This window comes from Neoarthrinium moseri (genome assembly GCF_022829205.1).
Source record: "Neoarthrinium moseri strain CBS 164.80 chromosome Unknown scaffold117_Wmoseri_CBS_16480, whole genome shotgun sequence".
In the NCBI taxonomy this organism is placed as follows: domain Eukaryota; kingdom Fungi; phylum Ascomycota; class Sordariomycetes; order Amphisphaeriales; family Apiosporaceae; genus Neoarthrinium; species Neoarthrinium moseri.
In genome coordinates this window covers 41,919-65,042 of record NW_026055231.1, presented here as the reverse complement: position 1 = coordinate 65,042, position 23,124 = coordinate 41,919, and the positions used below count along the sequence as shown (strand labels likewise).

Here is a 23,124-nt window from a genome sequence, read left to right as displayed (position 1 = left end):
ATAATGCATTTTCTTTTTGCCTTCCAAGAACCGGTTTACGCCTGTTCCACACGAGAAACGCGACGCCTTACCCTGTTGATAGGCGCCGGAAACGTAAATAGTGACATTAGATTACACCGTAGACACATTCTATATGATTATCGCAACATATATGATAGGTCAGGCAGATTCTGTACGATCTGTCGCACCAACAAGACAGCTTGCTGCTCTCCCTCCGAGTTTTGCACAGGCCCGAGAGCTACATTTGGTGGTGCTAGAATGTTGGGTTTCGAGATAGGAGGGCAGGGTGAAGATCCTCTTGAAGATGGGCTTGGATCAGCACGCAACGATCCGCTCGTGGACGGGGCGGCGACAACGCCTGCTCTGACCGTAGTGGGCGTAGTATCAAACAGAGAGAAGTCCGCAGAGGCCCAAGGATCGGTACCGTGAGGTGGTGAAACCTCCGACGAAGAATGTTGTGATTTATCTGGCGTGACATCTGCTGACACATGTATATCAACCTGTGAGCTAAGTACGTTGGTGGTCACCTCCGTAGATATTTCTGGCGTGTCTGGGTTCTCAGGGGGTTTCCTGGCTTCAGTGGCAATTTGAGTTATTGGCGCCGTTGCATCGTCCAGGCTGTGACGTGCTTCACCGCCCTTGAATGCTTCCTGCGAAGGCGATATCATTTCACCCCAATCATCATCGTCACCACCGTCGTCGTCGTCGCCGCCGCCGCCGCCGCCGTCCTCACGATTTGCGTGTCTCCCACCGACGACTGGCTGAGCGCGAGGACCCCCGCTGGAAGATGGTGCGGCTAGTGTTGGAAAAGAAGGACTGCTCGTCCTGTCCGATAGATGGAGGGGCTCTGGGACATTCAGAGCTGAGCTGGTGGTATTCCGTGGCGCGAGGGGAGCATTGGCCGGGGGCACGGAGGCTGAACTCCAGCCAAAGCTGGCCAAGGGCGAAGAGGTACTTGAGCCCACAAGACCGAGTGAGCCCACCGATCCACCAGTAGCATTCTGCTGGCCAACAAGGCTACCCCGAGAACCCACAGAGAAGGCTGGACTATGCGGTGGTGATGAGATGGAATTCGTTTTCGAGTGCGCCGCCACTGGTTTGCGCGCGAACACTTGGTCTAATCCGACGGGTGCGGCGGAGGAATCCCAATTGAAAACACTGGATCGCTTGCCGCCACCGAGCGACGGCTTGCCGGAGATCGAGTCCTCCTCCATCCATCTCCTCACGACTTTGATGGTATCGGTGCGGACCTCTGAGGCTTGCCATGACACATTGTGGTAGTTTTCTTCGTCACCAGAATTGTGTTTGCGCATTGAGCCATAGCGAGAAACACGATACCAAGCCTTGCGCTCTCCAATGCTATCGAAACTGTCGGTCACGATGCGGTCCAATGGGTCATCGATTGATCCGACTTCGTCTCCTGTGAGCCCCGGCGCGTCCGCATAGAGTTGCTCCAGATTTGCCAAATCCACCGAAAATTTAATGACGCCAAATTTTTCAATCAGCTCTTGTACAGGCACCGTAGATCTCTTCGGCCTAGGCGTACGGTACTCGGCACTCCCTGCCCTGGCAACGGCAACGGGGCTGAACTCGTCCTTGAGCTTGGCCCTAGGGGTCGAAGATCTATCAGAGGATGGAGATGACTCGGACTCCTGCAAACGCTCCTGAAGCTCGGGCATGAAGTCGTTGGAATTGGGAGTGGTTGTGTCTGCTACGGACTCGGAAGAACCTGGTGGACGGCTGCTGGATTTAGATGGGTTGGGGACTTCTGGTTCTTCAGAGGTGGCTCGGGCGAGCCCATCGAAGAGACCAACGAGTTGTGACACCTTGCCAGAAACCTTTCTTGCCGGTCGTAGGGGCCGGGTATTGGTATCCTCATCGATTGAGGTGATGGGAGAATCTTGGCGATCGAACGATCGATCGGTCTCGACAGAAAAAGCGGATGATGGCCGTGATGGAGGCTCCCTCTCTTCGACTGCTGCCACAGCCGTCGCCTTACGTACGCTGGACTTGTCGACAGACAGGCCGGATCCACCCGCAACCAGCGGGTCCTCCTTTTGCGTGTGAGGCGATGCGTTCTGTTCGGAAGCCGTGATCTCATCCTTCTCGCTCGCCGTTGGCCCATCGACCTGTATGACGACGGCAGTGGTAGTGGCCCCATGCGGCGGGTCGCGGTCCCTGCCGTGCGCGGTGGGGGATGGCGACTGTATGTCGGCAGGGTCGTTCCATGGCGACTCAACGGCCCAAGGATCAGGTGAGTGTTGACGGAAGACGGACGAAGCGCGGGACCGGAGGGCGGGCCTCAAACCTGGGGACGTCGCCGTGCTATCAGGCCAGGCGATGGGGGAGGGCTGCTTCCCGGGCGAGTCGGTCCTGAGGGGTAGCGCCGAGTCAGCCCAGGGTGAGGTATCGACGGCATCGGCGGCGTGAGTGTCGTTTGCCCAGGCGCCAGCGACACCATCGTCAGCCCAAGGCGAGAGGGCAGAAGGGGCACCCGGGCCGGAGGCGAAGAAGGCTTTCGGCGGCAGGCTCAAGAAGGACTTGGACTGGGCGGGCGGAGGGGGGGACGGCAAGGGCGGCAGATTGGTGGTGGGCACAGAGTCGGAGGAGGCCCACGGTGAGCCCCAAGGATCGTCCATGACTGCGCATGGTGGGTGGCGGGGCGAGGGTGAGGTCAGCGGCGATGCTCTCGCCGTCTGTCATGAAGAGGAAGAGCCGGGGCGCGGAGGGCTGGGCGAGGACATGGTCGAGAGAGCACGCGTCGCAATCGTCTGGTCGCAGCACAGTCGAGCTGGCTGCCGATTGACGGGGGCGTGGTCACGGACGGGCCAAGTCGGGCGACGTGTCGCAACAGCTGGCAGGATGCGAAACAAAAAGCCAGGAGCGCAAGCGATCAATGTTTCTTGTCCACGACCGATGGGCAATGGGATGCCGCCATGCGTTCAGGGGGCACGGCCGCGAAACCGCAGCATCTCCTGCCGCCAATCCCGGCCGCCCTGCCTGGGACCTGGGACCTGGGACCTGGAACTGGAACTGGAACTGGAACTGGACAGATTTGGGGCAGGGCTGTAGAGGGCCAATGAGCGACAGGCCCAAGCTCTGACAAGTTCGCCTCGCCCCGCCAGCCCCGTGTGGCCTATCAAACACGACCTCGGAGCCCGCCCACCTGGGCTTGGCACTCTGGGACTGGGGAGACTGGGGGGCCGGGCTTCCTCTTTGACGTGACCGGCAAACCGGGGACCAAGGTACCGAGTACTATGTAGGTACGTTAGTCGCACACAGCAAGCCAACTTGACGTGGCTAAAGCGAGCGGGTGGGATGGAGGGGCAGCTCCCCGAGCGGCTAGTTAGACAAAGCCCGACCAGACCACTGTGCATGCTACACAGCAGTACGTACAGTACATACGCACTGGGAAGGCGAAAATTGCTGATAAATACCAATTACCGGCTGCCGATGTCCGGAACGGAGCAGGCTCCATCCCCGGGGCAGGACATGAAGCCGCCATATATCGCACCATGGGGCGACCGCTCTGTTTTGTCACACTGCCCACCGCCATATCAGCAAGGAGACCGATCACCGTCCACACTCACACCCGCCGCCTTGCATCATGTCCCTATCGCGGGTTAAGCACATTGTGCTGGTATGTTGCCCGCCCCTCCCTGCTTCCCCCCCCTCCCCTCCCCGGGCCTCCCCCCCGGCCCGCCAACTTGTGGTAGCTGCCCCCGCGCAGATAGGATGCCGATGCTGACGCTGCCGACCGTGGCGCAGGTCCTCTCAGGAAAGGGAGGCGTGGGAAAGTCGTCGGTGACCACACAGCTGGCCTTGTCCTTGTCGCTCGCTGGCCACTCGGTCGGCGTCCTCGACGTCGATTTGACCGGCCCGTCGATGCCGCGCATGTTCAACATCGAGGACGCCAAGGTCACACAAGCCCCCGGCGGCTGGCTGCCCGTCCCCGTGCATGAGGCCGATCCCGCCGCCGGCGTGGGCCAGCTGCGATGCATGAGCCTCGGCTTTCTCCTGCACGGCCGCGGCGACGCCGTCGTCTGGCGCGGGCCCAAGAAGACGGCCATGGTCCGGCAGTTCCTGTCCGACGTGCTCTGGGGCGACGTCGACTACCTGCTCATCGACACGCCGCCGGGCACGTCGGACGAACACATCTCGCTCGCCGAGACCCTCCTCAAGGACGCGCGCCCCGGGCAGGTCGCCGGGGCCGTCGTGGTTACCACGCCCCAAGCCGTCGCCACGGCCGACGTCAGGAAGGAGCTCAACTTCTGCGCCAAAACGGGTATCCCGGTCATCGGGGTGGTCGAGAACATGGCCGGGTTCGTGTGTCCCAACTGCGCCGAGTGTACCAACATCTTCAGCAAGGGGGGCGGCCAGGTCATGGCGCAGGAGTTCAACGTGCGGTTTCTGGATGCCGTGCCCATTGACCCCCAGTTCGTCATGCTGATCGAAACGGGAGGGCGGCCTACCTACCCGCAGGGCACCGTGGTGCACGGCGAGGACCTGTCGGCGGCCGGGCGCGAGGTGTCGAACGAGCCGGCACGCAAGGACTCGAGCCTACTGGCTGACAAGTACCGCAGCTGCTCACTGGAGCCCATTTTCAGGAAAATCACGCAGGATGTGGTCGCCGCCATTGGATGAGCAGCGGAGCACCGTTCTACATATGTAGGTATAGCCGCGTCCTGCGTGGGCGGTCAATGGGCTATGGAGGAGGCCTCGGGTTCTGATGGGGCCCGCAGGCATTCATCATTATCATCACCATCACCATCACCATCACCACCACGGCTGAGGCCTGCAATGTGTTGCTCATGCCCTGGCCGCGTGGCTGGGGGGCTTGCCTTCAAGCCAACCAACAACTGGCTACATCAAAAACAAGAAAGAAAGAAAGAAAGAAAGAAAGAAAGAAAGAAAGAAAGAAAGAAAGAAAGAAAGAAAGAAAAAAAAAAAAACCTGGCAGGCGGCGACATATCATCTCAAGGCCGCGGAACTATGGTCACTCGTCCACTCATAACTTTTGGCGTTGCTGTTACAGGTGGCCGTTACGAGACCTGGCGGCTGCTCGCAGCAGAGTCGCGACCTCGGATTACCTAATTTGAGGCTCGACCTGGCGCCAAGGCCTTGATTGGTACCTGACGTGGGGTTCGGGACCCGAGGCAGGACTGTGTAACAAGGGCAAGAATCAAACTTTTTCCCTGTTCCTGCACGCATGCATGGGTTGTACGATGCCACCGCAGAGCTGCCACTTGATACCATATAGACAAATCGCCGGTCCCCCTGGGTGAGGTGATGTTGGATGGGGTCGAATGCACTGCCGGCCGCGGGATACCTGGGTAGCACAGGCTGGCTGGCTGCTTGCCGCGTGCGGTTCGCCGAGTGGAGACCGGCGTGTGGCCTACCAGAGAGAAAGCAGGGTATAGTCATCTGCAGCGAGTAACGGTACAACCGTACATGATGCCACAAACACTACCAGTACCGGTCGCGGTGCCACAGAGGTCGGGGAGGCAACCCGACGCGTTAAAGACTTTGAGGTGCTGGGAAGTGAACCACAGTAACGGCTCTGCCCCGCGTTTCCTCTTCGCTGCCGTAGCTACGTGTACTTGGCTTGGGAGCTACTGTAGGTACCTTGGCTACGCAGCTTGGGTCTCTAGGTACTTGGCTTACGTACTAGTAGCCTGTCTACCCAGGTATGCAATAGTCAAGTCAAGACCTGTACTATGGTAGATGGCTATTTTTTCTCTGAATTTTTTTTCCCCCCTCCCCTTCCCAACCTTGCCCAACCTGCGTACTGCCCCCACTTTCGGTAACGCGCCCAGTGACCTCACAGGCTTTCGCCCGCATACAAAGTGGCTCGCAGTGGGAATCAGGAACCTGGCCGTCGGTCTGCTTCTGCGTCTCCCTCTGTCCAGTGCCACCTCTCTGGAGAAATCTCTCACCGACACCGAATTATTTTTTCTCCCCTCTGGCACTTCCGGACGTTAGTTAGGGTGGCCCGATACCACAATAGATCACAGCTCCATCACAAGCCCCGACCGTTGTCAGGTCGCACTCCATCCATCCATCCAGTCTTTGCTTCGTGCCCGGCCGTAATCTTTTTTTTTTTTTCCCACTGCGCCACTACCACCACCACCACCACCACCACCACCACCACAACAACAAGGACCAAGCTCGGATACCTGCCTACCAGGCCTTCCATGAACCCGGCTGTCCTGCTTCGCTTCCTCTTCTCCAAGCCAGCAAAGTGAGTCGGCCCCATACATAGCCTCTCTCATAGGACAGACTGTTCCCACTGCTCTCGTGACCCCTCCCCGTTGTCCCGCCGTCCCGCCGTCTCGGTCCCATCCGCATCGTCGTTGTTGACTCGTTGTTACAGGCCTAGATAACCTCCAGCAACTTCATCCAACCCCCAGCAGAGCCTCTTCACTCCCCGGTCCAGTGCCAACAACCGTCTACCGGTAGACGTGCCGTCTCGTCGCACCACCAGCACCCGCAGATCTCCTCGTGTCTGCCAGGCCCGATACTCCTCCACAGGTATCGGTTTCTTGCCAGAGCGAGGCCGCCCCGAGAATAGTCACAATTCCTTCGTCTCAGGTCTTCCTCCTCCCCCCTCGCGGCCGCCCTCCTTAACGTCCCCTACGCACGACGTGGGACCACCATACACCTGTTGATTGCTGCTGGCGCCGCCAGCCTCTTCTCTCATCCCACCCACCTGTGGGCCTGCTCCTCAGACGGACGCCGCAAGGTTCGTTTGGGCCGCAGTCAGTGCTCCGCGGTAGCAAAAGCCTCTCTTGGCGCCTGTCGCCACCTCCACGACATCAGACACCTTCGCTACCCCAAACGCAGAGCTGTAGCCTCGTTGCTAGGCCCCAGGTTCGCACGGAGATGGTCGACTTTGAGCTATCTCCCAGCCAGACTCTCGCGCCATCTGAGGACGTCCCTCAGTTGACGATCAATCATGATGTTGCTGCCGATCTAGATTCTAGCAGCGCCTTCGAAGGTACGTTTCCTGTTGCGTGCCCCTCCCCTCCCGCGCGCGTGTTTGTCCCGTGCGTGAGGCAACAGCAGCCCCTTGCTGACCACAGCCCCCTTCGTCGTCACAGGCCCTGAGAAGCTTCTCGAGGTATGGTTTGCGCCAAGTGCCGATGCCCTCCCCTCGGGCACCAAGCCCGACGGCTTGAAGGCTGTCTCGGCCGACACGTGGGTGCCCATGCTGGACGAGGTCCACTGCAAGGTCCTGTCGGTCGTCAACTCGGAGCACATTGATGCCTATCTTCTCTCCGAGTCCAGCATGTTTGTCTTCCCCCACAAGCTCATCCTCAAGACTTGCGGCACCACCACCTTGCTGCGTGGGCTGCAGAGCCTCCTCCGCATCGCTGCCGTTGAGGCCGGGTTTCCCTTCCACAACGTCAAGTCGGTCGAGGACCCTCATGTGGCTGCCACCCCCTACCGCGTCTTTTACAGCCGCAAGAACTTCCTCTACCCGGAGAAGCAGCCCTTGCCTCACCGAAGCTGGGGCCAGGAGGTCAAGTTTCTGGACGACATGTTTGAGCACGGCAGCGCCTACATGGTCGGCAAGATGAACGGGGACCACTGGTACCTGTACATAACCTCTCCGCAGAGCACTCTCACCCCCCCGCGCACCCCCGAGGAGGAGCGGACCCCCACCAACTCGACCCGCCCCTGGAGGATCCCGACCGGCCTGGCCTCTGCTTTTGACGGCGCCGCCGAGAAGAATGATGAGACCCTCGAGGTTCTGATGACGGACCTCGATCCCGAAAATGCGAAGCAGTTCTACTTGGAGCGCGCGAGTGCGGTCGCGTGCGCCAAGCTGCCTGCGCAGATGGACGAGGCGCGCCGGGACGCTGTTGGGAGCCTTGGCGACCTGTCAGCGAGCACCAGCACGATCCAGACCGCCAGCACAGCCGAGAGCCTGGGTGACGAGACGTTCGATGAGACCAGCCTGGCCAGCGAGTCCGATCGTCCGGGCACCAACACGCCCATGTCTGAGCTGGTCGACCCGGCCAGCCTGACGACCGAGGGCCACGCGCTGGGCACCGTCGTCTCGGACGGCTGCGGACTCTCGGACGTATACCCGACGTCCAAGTACCCAGATGCTCGCATCGATGCTTACATGTTCAATCCCTGCGGCTTCTCTGCCAACGGTGTCATCCCTGCGCCTCAGAGGCTCGACGATAACGGAGACGGCAAGTCCAACCACTACTTCACCGTTCACGTGACACCCGAACCTCAGTGTTCGTACGCCTCGTTTGAGACAAACGTCCCTGGCGGCCAGAATGGACGTGACACTTCGGACGTCATTGAGCATGTGGTTGGCATCTTCAAGCCTGGGCATTTCAGCGTTACCCTGTTCGAGGCCAAGGGCACGGGTGATGCTCCTGCTGGCGTGGGACGCAGCAAGCGTGTTGAAAAGATTCAGGGGTACCGCCGGATTGATCGCATCGTCCATGACTTTGATGATTACGAGCTGGTCTTCCAGTATTACGAACGCGACGGTTGGGTCGGTGGAACCGGCGTTCGTGTTGGTGAGGAGATGTAGGTTGTTGGGCGGTAGTCTTGATTGAACAGACTGCTAGGAATGTTGGTGGTTTTTGAGCTTGCTACACCGTTTCATTAATTTCCTACCATTTGCGACCACTGGTTACACATGTTGCACATCGAACTGGAGATGGCGAAGCTATGGAGGTCGACGTTGTGGATCTGAAAAGGTCACTGGAAAGGAACATCAGGGATCGCTCCTTTGGCATCCTGTCCATCATGTTTTGTTAGTTAGCATCTGCGTATCGATTCAATTTTACTCTCTGTTGCTCTGTGCTCCCAAGGTCTCCAACTTTGCCCCCGGATACGCATCGAACGAATATATCTGCGTCTAATTAGACCAGGGCTCAGACAAAGAGTCAGAGTTAGAGACACCGCCAGGCACTATGCGTTGCCGTGGACATCGCGACCGAGCAAGCAAGCAAGCAAGCAAGCAAGCAAGCAGGCCCACCAGGCTCGGGCCTCGGCCTTGCCGTTGTTCGTTCTAACGTTGCACTTCAAGCAAGAGGTCCTACCGAATAGCGAGCGCAGATTATGGCTACGACGTGCGTGTCTCATCTGGATCAGATACCCGCCCCGGTCACCTACAACTTCGTCCCAGAATCACCAATTGCAGCGTTTCCAGTCTCCGGTCGTACCGTCTTCAAGGGAATCACCACGATGGTATTTAGTGATGCAGGATCTATGCAAACTGCTGATTCACGTGCAGCACAAAGTAATCTCCCTTAGCTAGTGACCCACGACAAGCTCGATACTGTCCCCAGTCTCGACTCGCAGCCGAGGATATTGAGACAGGTACATTGTAATGTTCAGCAGTCGTATAGGGGCACGTTGCCTAACCCGGGTTGTAAGTTGTGGCAGTTGGGGCTATATAATAACGTCAACCCCACAAGCTGTGCCATCAAACCATTCTTGGACCGTCGACCACCACGCCTCACCTGCCTCCCGACAACCCGAGATCTTTCACGGGTGAAGATGCGAGTATCAGCTAGACTCTTCATCTTGGCCGCCGTTACCTCTCAAAGCTCTGGGTCTGACACCAATCTGGTTGGTAGGCAAAGCCCTCCTGGTAGCTATGTCGAAGCTTGCCCAAATCCCAATTACCAGGGCCTCAGTCCCGAGATTCCGTGCCTGAACTTCACCAATCCTACGATTCTTCAAGGTTACGGTCAGCGTATTTGTAGTACGTCGCATAGCCTAGGCTACCTCGTCGCTCTTTGCCAACGACTGACGTCCCATTCTTCCCGTCTAGCATCCCTAACGGACACACCCCTACGCGTTGGGTCACCCCAGGGGATATCGTCCGTAAGAATGTTCCCATCCGGTGTCATGAACTGCACTCTTTACAAGTGAGTTTGCCGTTGGCCACCGACCCACGGAATATGCGTGACAAGTGCTGGGTAGGAGTTGGACCTCGCGGATACTGTCCTGACGCATTACTACAGGTCCGAGGACTGTCTCCCTGATAATCCTGCGAACGGCTTTGTGATTCCAGCCGGTGGCTCCGAATCTCTACCTGACGGCGTTGATGATACGACCGTGGCTTTCAAGTGCGAGCCACTCGTGGGCTCTTCCAACTCTACGTCTACCAAAGCCTTGTTGCCGACTTTTTTGACACGTTGACGGCCCACGAGGCGGACCCGATCAGCTGACGCAAAGCAACACGAGGTGGAAGACCATACGTCATGGAGCCCGCTTCGACTATACGCAAGCAAACCCAAGGTGGACCATGTAGGATGGCATAGTAACTCCAGTAGGCATCGTATGTGTTCAATTGACAATATCCTCAGCGTGGTATCCAACCGCTTTTGTGCAAGATGCGCATGTTTGCCCCTGTTGTACCCTTTCATCACTTTTTGCATTCTTTATTACCAGTTTGGGCAGCAGTAGAACGGTCTCGTATATATATATGTTGCGGCCAGCATTCTAAGTTTAAGCAGCCCACATTAATTTCTAGTGCATAGTTGGTCTATCTTGAGTTCAAATTGTGTTGATAGGACTGTAAGACAAGTAATTCCAGTGCTGCAAAGCATCGCTATTGGCACCAGGCCGTCAGATGTGTCTCGTCGTTCGGGGTACGGTCAAGTTGGTATTGAAGGGTTCTACCACGTTATAGATACACTTATTTGTACCACGGAGAGTCCGTGAGTTGCAAGCAGGCTATGGTCGCCAATGTTATGCGGAGCATTCGGGATAGACATGCCTTGGCATAGTGGGGTTAGGAAAGAGATAACTCTTGTTCTTGGTAATTCCTTCATCTGCGTAGTAACCACCCGTGGTTACTAAATGCCTGGTTTGCGTGATACCTTGCGTTTGCTCGTATGGGCTAGGATTTGATGCCTGGCGGATTTTCCCGCGCTCTCCGAGGATGCCGGAAAAACTGCGCCAAGCTGCCTTCACGGTTTGTCGGTAGTTAAGGCGTAGATGAACGGTAACTTTAATAAAGCAGATTAAAAAGACGTGTTCCGGGGATCGGGGCAATGCGGCCCAAGTTCATGCCTCTGATGGCGAGAGCCGGGCCGTCGGCGTGGGATCCCTGGTTCGTGTTGGTTCCAACCCCTGTGCAGATCACCGTTTCTGGCATAACATAGGGGGCTCTTCATTTGCCCGTACGTAGGGCTACTGGCTCGCAAAACTCAAACCGGTCAAATACCAACAAGGTGCCTGACTGACAAAGCTTGCATTCCATAACCAGTATGGTTGGTTAATTTGGCAATAGTTATTACTCGTTTCGCTTGGCAACTTTATTTCCAACCCGCGCCATGTATCGATCAAGACGACCTTCTTTTAAAGGCTGGAATGGCCAGTTGCCCTGAGAGACTCCTACTCTACCAATCCAGTCGCTCACTTCCCTTTCTTGTCGTTCATTTACACACTTGATTTCACTAGTAATCATGAGGGTACACGGTAACCTCGTCAGTAGCAGTTTCGTTGCGCTAGCACTCGCCTCGGGTGTTCAGTGTCTTCGCAAGGTCATCTACTTCGACCAGTGAGTGTGTCCCCTATATTGGTCGTACGATCAGTACTAACAGATACCTTTTCAGATACCATACAGCGACCTTGCCGCCTCGCAATGTGACTTCGGGTATTACACACGTCGTCATGGCTTTTGCCAACTCCTCACTATTCATTGGGGACACGGCCGGCCCGTACACGCCATTCATGAATGTCAGTGACGTCCGCAACCTGTTCGATCAAGGGACACAGATCGGTATTGCTCTTGGTGGATGGGCCGACACAGCTGGGTTCAGTGCTGGGTCCAAAGATGATGCTTCGCGGAAGACGTATGCCCAGAATGTCGCCGACATGGCGGATAGCCACGGGTTTGACTTTGTTGGTAAGAAATTACGTTCTGCAGGACGCCACCTGCCGGTGGATTCTCATCCTGCACACCGACTCCACCATACTGACAGATCTTAGACATTGACTGGGAGTACCCGGGCGGTAACGGAGCCGACTATAAGGAAGTTCCTAACTCCGAGAAGGTAGACGAGATACCAGCTTACCCGAAGCTGCTCAAGGAGATCAAGGCCGCCATCAGCCCGAAGCCCCTGTCCATCGCCGTGCCGGGACTTCCAAGGGACTTGCTTGCTTACAACGAAGAGCAGTCTCCTGACATTTGGGCAGCTGTCGACTTCGTCAACGTGATGTCTTATGACTTCATGAACCGCCGCGACAACGAAACTAAGCACCATACGGACCTCCGCACTTCACTTGAAGCTGTAGATGCATACCTGGACCTGGGGTTATGCCCCAGTAAAATCAACCTTGGATTCGCATTCTACGCAAAGTATTTCCAGACCGAGCCCGGCGTCGACTGCTCAGCAACACCAATCGGTTGCCCCATTGTCAAGGCCGAAAACGACGACGGTAGTGACGCAGGGACTAGTGGATCGATGACATTCGAAACTGCCAATGTTGCCCCCAGCGTACCGGGAAATCTGTCGACGAGCACAGACGGGTCTTGTGGTACGGGCACACCATTCACCTGCCAGGGCGTAGCAGACGGCCAGTGTTGCAGCCAGTACGGCTTCTGCGGCTCGTCAGCCGCACACTGCGGTACTGGGTGCCAGTCCGACTATGGCACTTGCTCTGGACCTGCTATTCTTGATTCCTTTTCCAAGGCTCTAAAGAATGGTATCACCGACGACGAGGCTGGAGGTCAGTGGTACTGGGATGCAGATGCCGAGCTGTTCTGGACATACGATACGGTGGCTCTGATGCAGCGCAAGTACACTGAAATTGTCAAGGCCAGGGGTCTAGGTGGTGTGATGGCCTGGTCGCTGGGAGAGGATAGTTATGACTGGAGCCACCTTCTTTCGCTTGTGCACGACACTCGAGGCATTCGCACCGCCAGAAGGGGCCCTGTCAAGACATCTGGCTTTCACCAGGGGCGTGCCCTACCGCTGGGATCTCACAGGTCCCGCCATGTTTGAGCCGCTTCGACATCTTGGAGGATAAATTGGGACAGGATTTAGACAGTTTCTGTATACACACATGGCTGTGGCCGTTCTTTCCTTGCCTGGCGGCATCTATCGCATTCGCATTATTGACCCGTAGAGGCGGTACTCCAAGCAACAGGCCATGAATTGACTGGCAAACTCTTGGCCAGGGTTGCCAAGGTATGATGTTTAGAGCGCCCGGTGTCTCCCCAACTTGCTAGGAACAGTCGAACGTTGAGCTACATTTGCTTCTGGCACTGTCATGACAGAACGAGACAGGATACTCCAAAGGAAAGGCATGGCCCCTACAAACATTTGAACGGCGAGGAGGCCATGGGTAGTAAAATGACAGTTGAGAAGGGTCGAGTCAGGGTGGTGCCCTGGAGAGTCTAGCGTAGCTCCTCCAGGATACGCTTGACCTCATTACCATCTACCTGTTCGGAGCCACTGACAGTAATACAGGAAGAGTGCATCCAAGACGTTGTAGTTCCGCTACCCAATCCCAAGGTCCGTCGAATGTGACCAACATTTGTGCTTCGAATGCCACCACCGATGATGACTTCAACCCCGTCCCCTGCCTTCCTGAATATGCGGTCTAACGTCTCTACATTTTCCAGCGCGTTCCCCAGTCCGCCTGATGTCAGTATGCCGTCAAACCCGACTGCTATGAGATCCCCTAGCCCGGACTCCCATAGCAAAGCCCGAGTGTCGGCGTCATAGGCTCGTCCTACGACTTCGTCGAATGCACGGTGGAAAACGGCCTTGAAAGGTCTTGCAGCGTTAACCAGACGTCTGCAGCTGTCCACGTCTATCGCGGCATGCCTGCTTCTCGAGGCATCTGTGCCGACCACTGCTTGCGCGTTGGGCGCATTCAAGACGCCAAAGACAAAGCCATCGCCTCTTGGCTCGCTCATCATCCCAGATGCCTTGAAATCTCGGATTGCCTGTTCCATGGTGTCCAACTCTGCTCTCGAGTACACAAAGTCCAGACCTCCTGATGAGGGCGGACCTCGCGGTCGAATCATTACTCTGACTGGCACCACCAGAGACTCCAATTGTGCAATGTCCTTGATCCTTGGCGTAAGGCCTCCGTCCGCATACGATCCCTCTGCGTTCAATTCGATGCGGGACGCCCCAGCTAAAATAGCTGTCGCCGCCGAGGCAGCACCAAATACCGGAATTTCAAGCCGCGTCGACATTGTTCGGAGCGATGCTTGGCGCGTCGATGTAATGGCATGCAGTTGAACTGAACGTGCGGGACAGGGCTAGCTACTTGAATGGTCAACCCGATAAATTTAATTATTTACATCCGCTTTCATTAAAATAAATATCATATAAACTTAAAGTTTTATATTATTATTTAATAATAAATAAATAAATGTGTTTGAAAAATGATTTATTTATTTATTTATTTATTAATATAGGTTTAAAATTATTAATAAAAGTCCGTTATAATTAACAAGTGTAATGGCTTATCAGACATGAGTGTTATGTACCTGGCTGATGCAGGGTAGGAGAGGGGAGGGGTGGCTTGCCCCCCCCCCCCCCCCCCCCCCGGTAGATAGCAAACGCAGTAGCTGTGGGGGAGCTCTACTTTCCTTTCCTCAGAATTTGCGGCAGAGCCTCTATTCACCTGTTGTGACGTGACATATGGGATGCAATGCGCTCTTCCACTCCACTTGGCAGTTAAGCCGTGAAATTTGTGGCGATACTGTTAATGTGAATTAATTCTCTGCTTTCCAAAGGCCTCTGATGACACTGTCACATGAGCAAGGAGGGTTCTGCTGGCCGGTCTCGGCCCATCAAAGTTCTCCGGTATTCAATGGCTGTCCAATCCTGACCTGCCTCCGCCATGATCGAGCACCAGTTGACGACACCAGACGTCAATGGGCTCTTCGAAGCGTAGCGGCTTCAGCCAGCACACGCAATACTTCTGGCTACCCAGCCCATCATGCCTACCGACGAGGCGCCCAACGAGGGCATGCTCTGGGGTGGACGCATCACTGTTCCCAGCACATACAACAAGGACCTACAGGAGAGCTGGGAGCCTATGCTAGATCATGTCAAGACTATCTCTCATAGTGTGCAGATCACAAACGGCATCCTTGCCACACTCAATATCCGGCCAGAACGGATGTTGGCTGCACCGAATCCCTCTATGGTCGCTACAGATCTGGCTGAAAGACTCACGGCACTCGGTGTACCCTTCCGTGAGTACCCTTCCGTGAGACGCATCACATCTCTGGGCGGTGTGTAGCCAGGAGTAAGGAGCTGGGTATCCCGATGAACTAGTTTACACTTGAGCAACTGAAGGCTATTGATAGTCGATTCCCGGATGATATTATGGGTGTATTCAGATTCGAGACAAGCGTTGAAGCGAAGTCGGCTAAAGGTGGCACTAGTCGATCAAGTATTCTCGAGCAGACCAAGGTTCTTGAGGCTGTGTTAGGTTAATTCCTTAGCATTGCAACTGATGAAATATGCACTGAAGGCAGTACATCCAACTCTTGTTCCGGAGTCTCTAGACAAAGATGCTTTAGTTCGAGGAATATATTCTAGGGAGACATTTAAATCTTAGCAACAGTAGCCTATTTCTCATGAAGTCATTATAAAGGTTAACACAGTGTAAGGCGAGAAGGGTAAAGCAAGTGTAAGGAAGTATCATTCATCCGCCGTGGCCTTATGATATTCGAGGGTCGCCCAGTTCTCGTAGAAGACTGCCCATCTGCCCATGTGGGTGCCAAAGAAGCTACAGGAGGGGCTAATAGATCTTGGCCCCTTCTACTGGCTACTAATCAACCATGCATGACAGACGTAAGTGCTTCATGGATACTCGTTGTTGGGGGTAATGGCACCTGTGGCTGACCCCCCATGTGCTGATAGTTTCTAACATAAGTTGATATCACAGGTACTGGAGCGCCAAGCCATATCAATGAAAATGCATCTTGTCTACTCTAGCTCATGCGAAAACCCGTGAACGTGCCATCAACCCGTAGCTCTCTTCGCCGCCCATGAAAGTCAAAGGTCTTCCATGTAATACCCGTGACAAACTTTTCTCTCCGTAGATCAGGCTCAGCACAAACGATCGATTACTGTGGCTACTCTTGAGCAGCCCCTGCTGAGGCCTCGTACGATGTAATTACCTGTTCCGTCACCGCTCTCGACGGCAATGATCGCTGCATCTGATGCGACACGTTTGGAATCAGACCCGGGGAGCTGTTCCAAAACGATGCCAAACCGTGCCCTTCCCTCCCCGTTCCATGTCAGTCTTCATCCTCTTCGTCGCCCTGGTAGCGGTGATCTTGATGTTTGGCAGACTTGGAGCTCTCAAGGAAACCCTCGGTAAGGAGCTGGCGTGAGGAGGAGTCATCGGGAAGCGGACGTGAGCGCTGTGATCTTGCGTGGCCAGTAGTATGACCGCCATCCCTAGTGTTGACCGAGCCGGTGCTTGGCCGGATGCCACGGCCCATACTGCGAGGACCTCTAAGGAACGGATGGTTGGAGTTGAACGACCCTGAATTCGACATATCAGTTTGAATTGCCAAGCAAGAACGCAAACCATAACCAGGAATGAGAGTTCAGTAGCGGTGTGGAACTTACCAGACTTCCTCAGATACTCCCGCACATACAAGGTTGCGTTAGGTGATACTCGTTGAGTTTCGATGTTCTGGAAATAATGTTCGACTATGGTGAATGTTAGCAGTGTGAAGACAAGATGTACCGTACTAATACAGCACACGCTATTGTGTAAACAGTAGGTAATAGTTGGAAACGGTGATGTAGAGAAATAGACGGTGAACTTGTTCTGGCTGTGATTGGTAGAGATTGCCAAGTGCTACTGAATACATGGCCCTGAAAGAGCGATTGGCGTGACGAAGATGTCATTGGTGTTGAAGTAAAGCCGTCGATGAGAGAGAGAGGAAGGTGACAAAGAGGTTGTGGGGCACCGGGTGCATCTTTTTCCAGTAATCGTTTTATGGAGTTCCAAAGAGGAATATGGTGGAGTTATCGAGACACGAGGCACCAGCCGTGCAACTGCAGGTGACGGTCCAACTGTGGTGCAATTGGGGGGTAAGGTAGGTGGAACGCTCAGTGAGGCCATTTGTCAAGGTGTGTGGTAACCCTGACACGGTGTAATGGTCCGAGAAAGGAGCTTTCCCACTCGTACGTTTGCGTAGAACTCCAGGTAAGATATCATGTGTAGGAAATGCTTGAGCCGGATGACCTGGCTCGATGCCAGATATTGACAAGATTCGAGCTCCTGGATGACTGTGAAAGTGGTGATCATCCTACAGGGCTGGAGTTTGCACGTGTGTGTGTGTGTGTGATATGGAGGAAGAAGGGCGGGGAGGGAACGGTTATTATTTTGACCTACACAGCATTGTACCAGTATACTGGCGACGAGCATACTCCCCCAATTCTCTTTGCATGATGGGAGCTAGCTCAGACCAAGCCTTTTCGGTCTTTGCACGATCCGCCCCGACGCGCTTTGGCGAACGGGGCATTGCCTTTCGCCAGAAGTATCTTTCCTCCCGATCTGACCAAACGCGGCCACCCATCTTGAAGGGCTTCTGATGCTCTGATATGGTGATAGAAACAGGATGAGATCAGCAGTGGTGTCGTCTTCTCTGCCGCCGCCAATGGAGACAGAGAACTTCGTCGACCAAGGAGCAAGAGCAGTTTAGAGTACTGGTGCTGCGTCAGCGTTCAGGAAGCAGACAACATCGATGGTCTTAAGAAGAGCGGGTTCTGTGCGTATCGGGGATTGGGGAAAATGGCCCAAGAGGCGTCGATATCTTCCACTCGCAGGAATCGGCAGACGAAGTACTGGAAAGAAAAAACTGCGATGTGTTGATGGAAGGTGACAATCCTATGTTTGACCCGGAGAGAGGAGTCAGTCACCGTAAGTTCTCGGATACAAGATTCACGTAAATAGCACTGTAAGTGAATGTATCGTGACTGATAGAACAGTCCAGGCGATGAAGCTCCGGTCTGCCTGCTTATCTGGTCCGCAGATATCAGATGAAGCGTCATCTACCTGGGAAAATGAACGTACACCCCCCTTCCCTCCCCGTCTGACCAACCAACTGGTGCGGAGGAAAACAAATTGATGCAGAAGACTGAGACAATAGTGGCACTGTTTCCCAATGGATGAGTTACTGTATACTACGCTGACGTGGCTAGGCCAAGATAATTGCAAGCAGCATGCCGCGAAGACGTGCATAGGGTAATTCAAGTCGTTTCCCAAATTCCAATAGTTATATTCTTTCATTGTCCAAATGTGATTATTGGCACAGCCACAAGCGGCACATAGTCTACAATGGATTCAAGCACGCACGCAGAGGGTTGTTACCACTAATTGCTATAGCTACTCAAACGGGCTGGCAGGTTCAGGTGCCTTGACGCCGCGTGCAACGAGAAACGACGCCAGGCGGTACTCGAATCTTGCAAACTGGCACAAGGTTAGTACTGCGAAAGATGAAGCAGAGGGAATGAGGATGACCGTACGATACTCTTCTCGGCCGGCGGCGCAACGCCGTTCCTGATCCAGATCCCCCAGCTTCCCATGGTATTGGCAAGCATCATGTCGGTCATCAGACGATCTCCAACGACAGCGACTTGACTAGGATGAGTCACGCCGACCTCGGGGTGCTTCTGGAAGTGCTGCATGATCTCATCTGCGCAGCCCGGCTTCTTAACGCGGTGAGCTAGTACCTTCACTCCAGTGGCGGACTCCAGATCGCTTGCCAGTCTGCCATCTCCATCGTAGCTGATGGCGCCCGCCGTGTTAGAGACTATCAGTAGACTGTGGCCAGGGAACTCCTTCCGCAGCTGCCGGAAGCGCTCCTGAGTATGCAAGGTTAACGTCTAGACCCCAGGACGGAACGCGGAGGTATTGGCTGGATGGCGTATGCCAGGCCAGGAGGAGGCAACTCACAACATACGGCGGGTGGATTAAACTGGTCTCTGGGTAGGCAAAACAGTCGTCCTTGTCAAGTATGACCGCTTTGATGTGCCCCTTCTTCCCTTGGGCCTCGAAGGCTCTCTCCAGGGGGTAGGGCAGGTCGCTGAACTGGGCGACGGTGGAGTGGGGCAGACACAGCGATGGCTTGGCCACAAGTTTGAAGACGCCGAAGAAGCCTGAGAGGTTGAGGTTCATCGTCCTGGGCAACAGAGCAGCGCCTCGTCGGGCTGCCGCTGCACGAGATTCGCTGGCTGCCAACACGTGTAAGTTGGTGATCCCTGAACGGCACCCAGTCGTCGCCTCAGCTATGTAAGCATGGAAAGCCACAGATGCGCCCCACTTTTGGATTTTCGGCTGGCAAGGATCCAAGGCGCGTCGATGGGCACGGGCAGCTTACTGCTAACTAACTAGGTAACTGCCCCAACGTGGGTACCGTAGTCACTAACTTGTACACGTAGTGACCACCTGCACCTGGTTCCAGGCTACTGGGGTACTCACACAGATAGCTACGAACCTGAGAAGGAGCCCGGAAAGACGCGCCTTAACCTCGCGATCCACAACCCCCAGTTCTTGGTTCCCCCTGGCCTGCATCATCTAACTTGGGCCTCTCTCTCGCAGACCCGGACCCGATGTCAACCATCCACAGTTGCTGCGGGCTTCGTTGCAACACTGTGTCCTATCTCCACTGATTGCTCCCTGGGCAAAACCCCCCGAGGCTTTCTTTCTCTTGGATATGAGCGTGCTGACGGCCGCCGAAATCGCTTACTAGCTGGCGCGCATGGCGCCGAGGAAACAAGAGTCGGCGCCTCCAGAGGCTGCTACCAGATTGTCCACGCGCACGAAGACGTCTCGAGAGCCCCAAGGCGTGGCCGGGAGTGGGAATGTGCGGGCGCGTGGTGCCAACTCGGCCTACGAACCGCCCAAGAGGAAACGAGGCAGGCCGAGCAATGCTTCCCGGCGTCAAGAGGCTGCCGCACAGGAAGGAGACGCCGTCTATGACTTTCCTTCGTCAGGGGACGAAGAGGGTGACCGTGGCGCGTCTATGGCGGACGTGCCCATCAAGACAGCAAACCGGAGGACGGGGCGGGCCCCCACCGCGGCGCACAGTTCTGCCGCTGCAGCGTCCGCAGTAACGGACCACACGTCGGCGACGCCCAAGAAGAGGAAAGCGAATGGTCCAAATGTCACAGAGACTCCGTCATCCGTGTCACGCTTCAAGGACCACGCAGCCGGGGAAACCCCCAGATGGCGCCGGAATGACCGCTCGGCCCGCAAGAAGAGTGCACGCGCGCTTATTGAAAGTGTTGTCGCCGGCAACGCGAGTGACGAGGAGGACGACCAGGGCATTGCCAGGGAGATATACGAGTCAAGCGGAGACAGCGACAGTGAGGACCTGGACGAAGACGAACAGGTGCGAGATGCCAATGGGCTGGAAAGCCTTGCGGCAACGCCATCAAAGAAGCCTCGGGGACGGAGAAAGGGTTCCACGACACGGGCACGGAAAAAGTCCCCGACACCACCCCGGGATCTTCCTCCACATGAGTTGTACTTTGCCCAGAACCGGCCGGGGGCATCCAAGACGTCGGGCAACAGTCTAGCCTCTCTCGAACTACTGACGCACGACGAGTATTTCTCTATAGTCAATGCTTTTGAGGACCCGCATCGAGACGATGTCAACTTCCTGCAAGAATGGCACACCGAGTCATTCCCTCAGTGGTCGTTTGAGCTGGCCCAGGGTTTCAGCATTTGCCTGTACGGCTATGGATCCAAACGGTCTCTTCTACACAACTTCGCCAAACACCTGTACGCCGCGGTACCCGACCATGTACGGAGCAAGACCGTTATCATCAACGGCTACGTGCGTAACACCTCTATCCGCGACATTTTGGGAACAGTGGGTAGTGCTGTCAACCCGTCTTACAAGTTGCCCGCAGGCAATCCTTCCGCGATGCTGGATGATGTCAAGTCATTCCTCTCATCACACGATGTCAGCATCACATTGGTCCTCAACTCGATTGATGCCACCCCGCTACGAAAGCCGGGCATGCAAGCCATTCTGGCTCAGCTGGCATCCCATCCAAGCATACACCTGATTTGTTCCGCCGACACCCCCGACTTCTCGTTGCTCTGGGACACCGGGCTTCGGTCGGCGTTCAACTTTGTCTTTCATGACTGCACTACGTTCGGCCCCTTCACCGTAGAAGTCGACGTGGTAGATGAAGTCCACGAATTGCTTGGTCGCAAGGCAAGGCGCGTAGGGGGCAAGGAAGGCGTGACATATGTGCTGCGCAGTCTACCGGAAAATGCGAAGAACCTGTTCCGCCTACTTGTAACCGAGGTCCTCGTGGCTATGGACGAAGTGGGCATTTCGTCGGGGGAGAATCCCGGCGTCGAGTACCGAATGCTTTACGGGAAGGCCGTCGAAGAATTCATCTGCAGCTCAGAAGTTGCTTTCCGTACACTGCTGAAAGAGTGAGCCTTGAATCACCAGTCTATCGCGGTCCATTGCTAACACAAAGTCACAGATTCCATGACCATCAGATGATAACCAGCCGCAAAGATGTTCTCGGCACGGAGCTATTGAGCGTGCCATTTCGAAAGGAGGAACTAGAAACCGTTCTGGAGGACCTGATGTCTTGACCGTCAATCGCGGATGAGCGATTTCGGCCCGTGAGCAGCGATTTACTTTCGAGATCCTTGACAAAGACTCAAGATACCCCCCCATATCATAACAGGCGCAAACGATTATGTCACTGCTTCTGCAGATCAATCAACATCCTTCATCAACTCGCTGTTCTTATCCAAGCCGCTCCACTTGGGCTTTCCGTCGGGGAGATCAAGTACTCGTCGAGAATAGAAGATGTGCATGCTTGCAGGGAATTTGGTTAGCACAGCGTGGCTCAAAATTTGCGGTGTTTGTGTGCGAGTTTGTGGTGTTTGTGACTTACGTCGGCTCGAATGACTTCTTGGCTGCATCATCCTTGAATTTGATGATTGCCGGAAACATCAACACCATGTTGCGCCCCTCGTCCATGATGGGCGCATGGCAATAGGCACAGCTGACTTTACAGGGCAGGTCATGGTATGTGTGTTTCTTGGTTGAGTGGTAGAAAGCCAACCCCTTGGCGCCGTTCTCAAAGTGCAGGTCCTCCTTTTTAAAGATGGCAGCCCATTGAAGAGGTGCACCTGTTAGTTGAGATGTTAGGTGCCGGGGGGTCGTGGTTATAACAAACGCATCATTCCACTGACCGTGTAGACTCTGACAGTCCTTGCAGTGGCAGTACTTGCTGGCCAGAGGCTTGTCTCGGCTGAGCCAGTACTTGATTCTCCCGCAGTGGCATTGTGCCGTGTGCTTCTTCTCGAACGTCTCGTTCTCGCCTTGGGTGCGGTACGGCGGCTGGTCACGCCACTCCCCGCCCTCCTTGGACTTTTCTTTTTCTTCATCCTCGTGCGTGGTGGTGGTGTCGTGCTTGCCGCAGCTCTCATGGTCTGTGCCTTGGGGATAGGGATCTCTGTCCACCTCGGTCGCGTCCGGGGTCATCTCATGAGGCTCTTGCCTGAGATGCTCGGTTGCATTGGCGGACAACTTCTGCTTCTTGGCGGGCGAGGGCGGCATCGTGGGAGGTTGTTTGGCACGTGGTGGGGTCCTGCTGAAAGAGCGAGCCTGATGGTAAGATCCAGGTTGCTGACGAGAGGCAGTTGAGGTAGGATTGTAAGAGGCGAATATCAAAGGTGTGAGTTGCACGTCGTGTAGACAGGAGTAGTGACGTCTTACACTGCGGCTGAGTATTCCAGATGCGACAAGATACCCACGGTACATGATCTTGGAAATAATAAATCGATATGAACTCGGCTCGTCGGTGCCGTTTCTTTTGTTCTCCCCTGTCCTCTAATTTCTGCGCAAGAAGGAAACTTATGGGATACCAGTGTGAACCAAGCGCCTGGCGGGCAACCGCCATGTGCCAAGGTACTGTGTAAGGATGCATCCCGCCCGTATCCAATGTTTGTAAGTGTCATGCAATTAGCGTTGGTCCCAGCCCAGGGCCATGGGTTGGAACGTAAACCTCCGCTAACTTTGGCAAATGAATTTCCACAGGAAGGCCTACGTGTGTGACATGACGTGCTACACCTGGACGAAGCATTGCGCCTCGCAGAATGGGG

General features: G+C 55.3%; 10 protein-coding genes across 10 annotated transcripts; 5 read left to right on the top strand and 5 right to left on the bottom strand.

Moving 5' to 3' along the window:
* Positions 1 to 137: 137 nt before the first annotated feature.
* Positions 138 to 2,639, bottom strand: JN550_013486 (uncharacterized protein; the record flags this gene model as incomplete). Its single annotated transcript, XM_049312078.1, has 1 exon — positions 138 to 2,639. The coding sequence occupies one exon, from the start codon at positions 2,637 to 2,639 to the stop codon at positions 138 to 140; it is 2,502 nt and encodes an 833-aa protein (XP_049164569.1).
* A 1,096-nt stretch (positions 2,640 to 3,735) lies between these two features.
* JN550_013485 (uncharacterized protein) lies at positions 3,736 to 4,644 on the top strand (the record flags this gene model as incomplete). The annotated part of the gene is made up of 1 exon (XM_049312077.1): positions 3,736 to 4,644. One exon carries the CDS (start codon positions 3,736 to 3,738, stop codon positions 4,642 to 4,644), a length of 909 nt encoding a protein of 302 aa, XP_049164568.1.
* A 2,238-nt stretch (positions 4,645 to 6,882) lies between these two features.
* On the top strand, positions 6,883 to 8,557 carry JN550_013484 (uncharacterized protein; the record flags this gene model as incomplete). The annotated part of the gene is made up of 2 exons (XM_049312076.1): positions 6,883 to 6,997; positions 7,101 to 8,557. 2 exons carry the CDS (start codon positions 6,883 to 6,885, stop codon positions 8,555 to 8,557), a joined length of 1,572 nt encoding a protein of 523 aa, XP_049164567.1.
* Positions 8,558 to 11,450: 2,893 nt separating this feature from the next.
* JN550_013483 (uncharacterized protein) lies at positions 11,451 to 12,992 on the top strand (the record flags this gene model as incomplete). The annotated part of the gene is made up of 3 exons (XM_049312075.1): positions 11,451 to 11,545; positions 11,601 to 11,893; positions 11,977 to 12,992. 3 exons carry the CDS (start codon positions 11,451 to 11,453, stop codon positions 12,990 to 12,992), a joined length of 1,404 nt encoding a protein of 467 aa, XP_049164566.1.
* A 395-nt stretch (positions 12,993 to 13,387) lies between these two features.
* Positions 13,388 to 14,197, bottom strand: JN550_013482 (uncharacterized protein; the record flags this gene model as incomplete). Its single annotated transcript, XM_049312074.1, has 1 exon — positions 13,388 to 14,197. The coding sequence occupies one exon, from the start codon at positions 14,195 to 14,197 to the stop codon at positions 13,388 to 13,390; it is 810 nt and encodes a 269-aa protein (XP_049164565.1).
* Positions 14,198 to 14,949: 752 nt separating this feature from the next.
* Positions 14,950 to 15,255, top strand: JN550_013481 (uncharacterized protein; the record flags this gene model as incomplete). Its single annotated transcript, XM_049312073.1, has 1 exon — positions 14,950 to 15,255. The coding sequence occupies one exon, from the start codon at positions 14,950 to 14,952 to the stop codon at positions 15,253 to 15,255; it is 306 nt and encodes a 101-aa protein (XP_049164564.1).
* Positions 15,256 to 16,261: 1,006 nt separating this feature from the next.
* JN550_013480 (uncharacterized protein) lies at positions 16,262 to 17,557 on the bottom strand (the record flags this gene model as incomplete). Its single annotated transcript, XM_049312072.1, has 3 exons — positions 16,262 to 16,512; positions 16,599 to 16,682; positions 17,374 to 17,557. 3 exons carry the CDS (start codon positions 17,555 to 17,557, stop codon positions 16,262 to 16,264), a joined length of 519 nt encoding a protein of 172 aa, XP_049164563.1.
* An 809-nt stretch (positions 17,558 to 18,366) lies between these two features.
* JN550_013479 (uncharacterized protein) lies at positions 18,367 to 19,158 on the bottom strand (the record flags this gene model as incomplete). Its single annotated transcript, XM_049312071.1, has 3 exons — positions 18,367 to 18,450; positions 18,507 to 18,845; positions 18,937 to 19,158. The coding sequence occupies 3 exons, from the start codon at positions 19,156 to 19,158 to the stop codon at positions 18,367 to 18,369; spliced, it is 645 nt and encodes a 214-aa protein (XP_049164562.1).
* Positions 19,159 to 19,741: 583 nt separating this feature from the next.
* Positions 19,742 to 21,603, top strand: JN550_013478 (uncharacterized protein; the record flags this gene model as incomplete). The annotated part of the gene is made up of 2 exons (XM_049312070.1): positions 19,742 to 21,435; positions 21,489 to 21,603. The coding sequence occupies 2 exons, from the start codon at positions 19,742 to 19,744 to the stop codon at positions 21,601 to 21,603; spliced, it is 1,809 nt and encodes a 602-aa protein (XP_049164561.1).
* A 126-nt stretch (positions 21,604 to 21,729) lies between these two features.
* On the bottom strand, positions 21,730 to 22,579 carry JN550_013477 (uncharacterized protein; the record flags this gene model as incomplete). Its single annotated transcript, XM_049312068.1, has 3 exons — positions 21,730 to 21,832; positions 21,912 to 22,149; positions 22,213 to 22,579. 3 exons carry the CDS (start codon positions 22,577 to 22,579, stop codon positions 21,730 to 21,732), a joined length of 708 nt encoding a protein of 235 aa, XP_049164560.1.
* Positions 22,580 to 23,124: the final 545 nt, after the last annotated feature.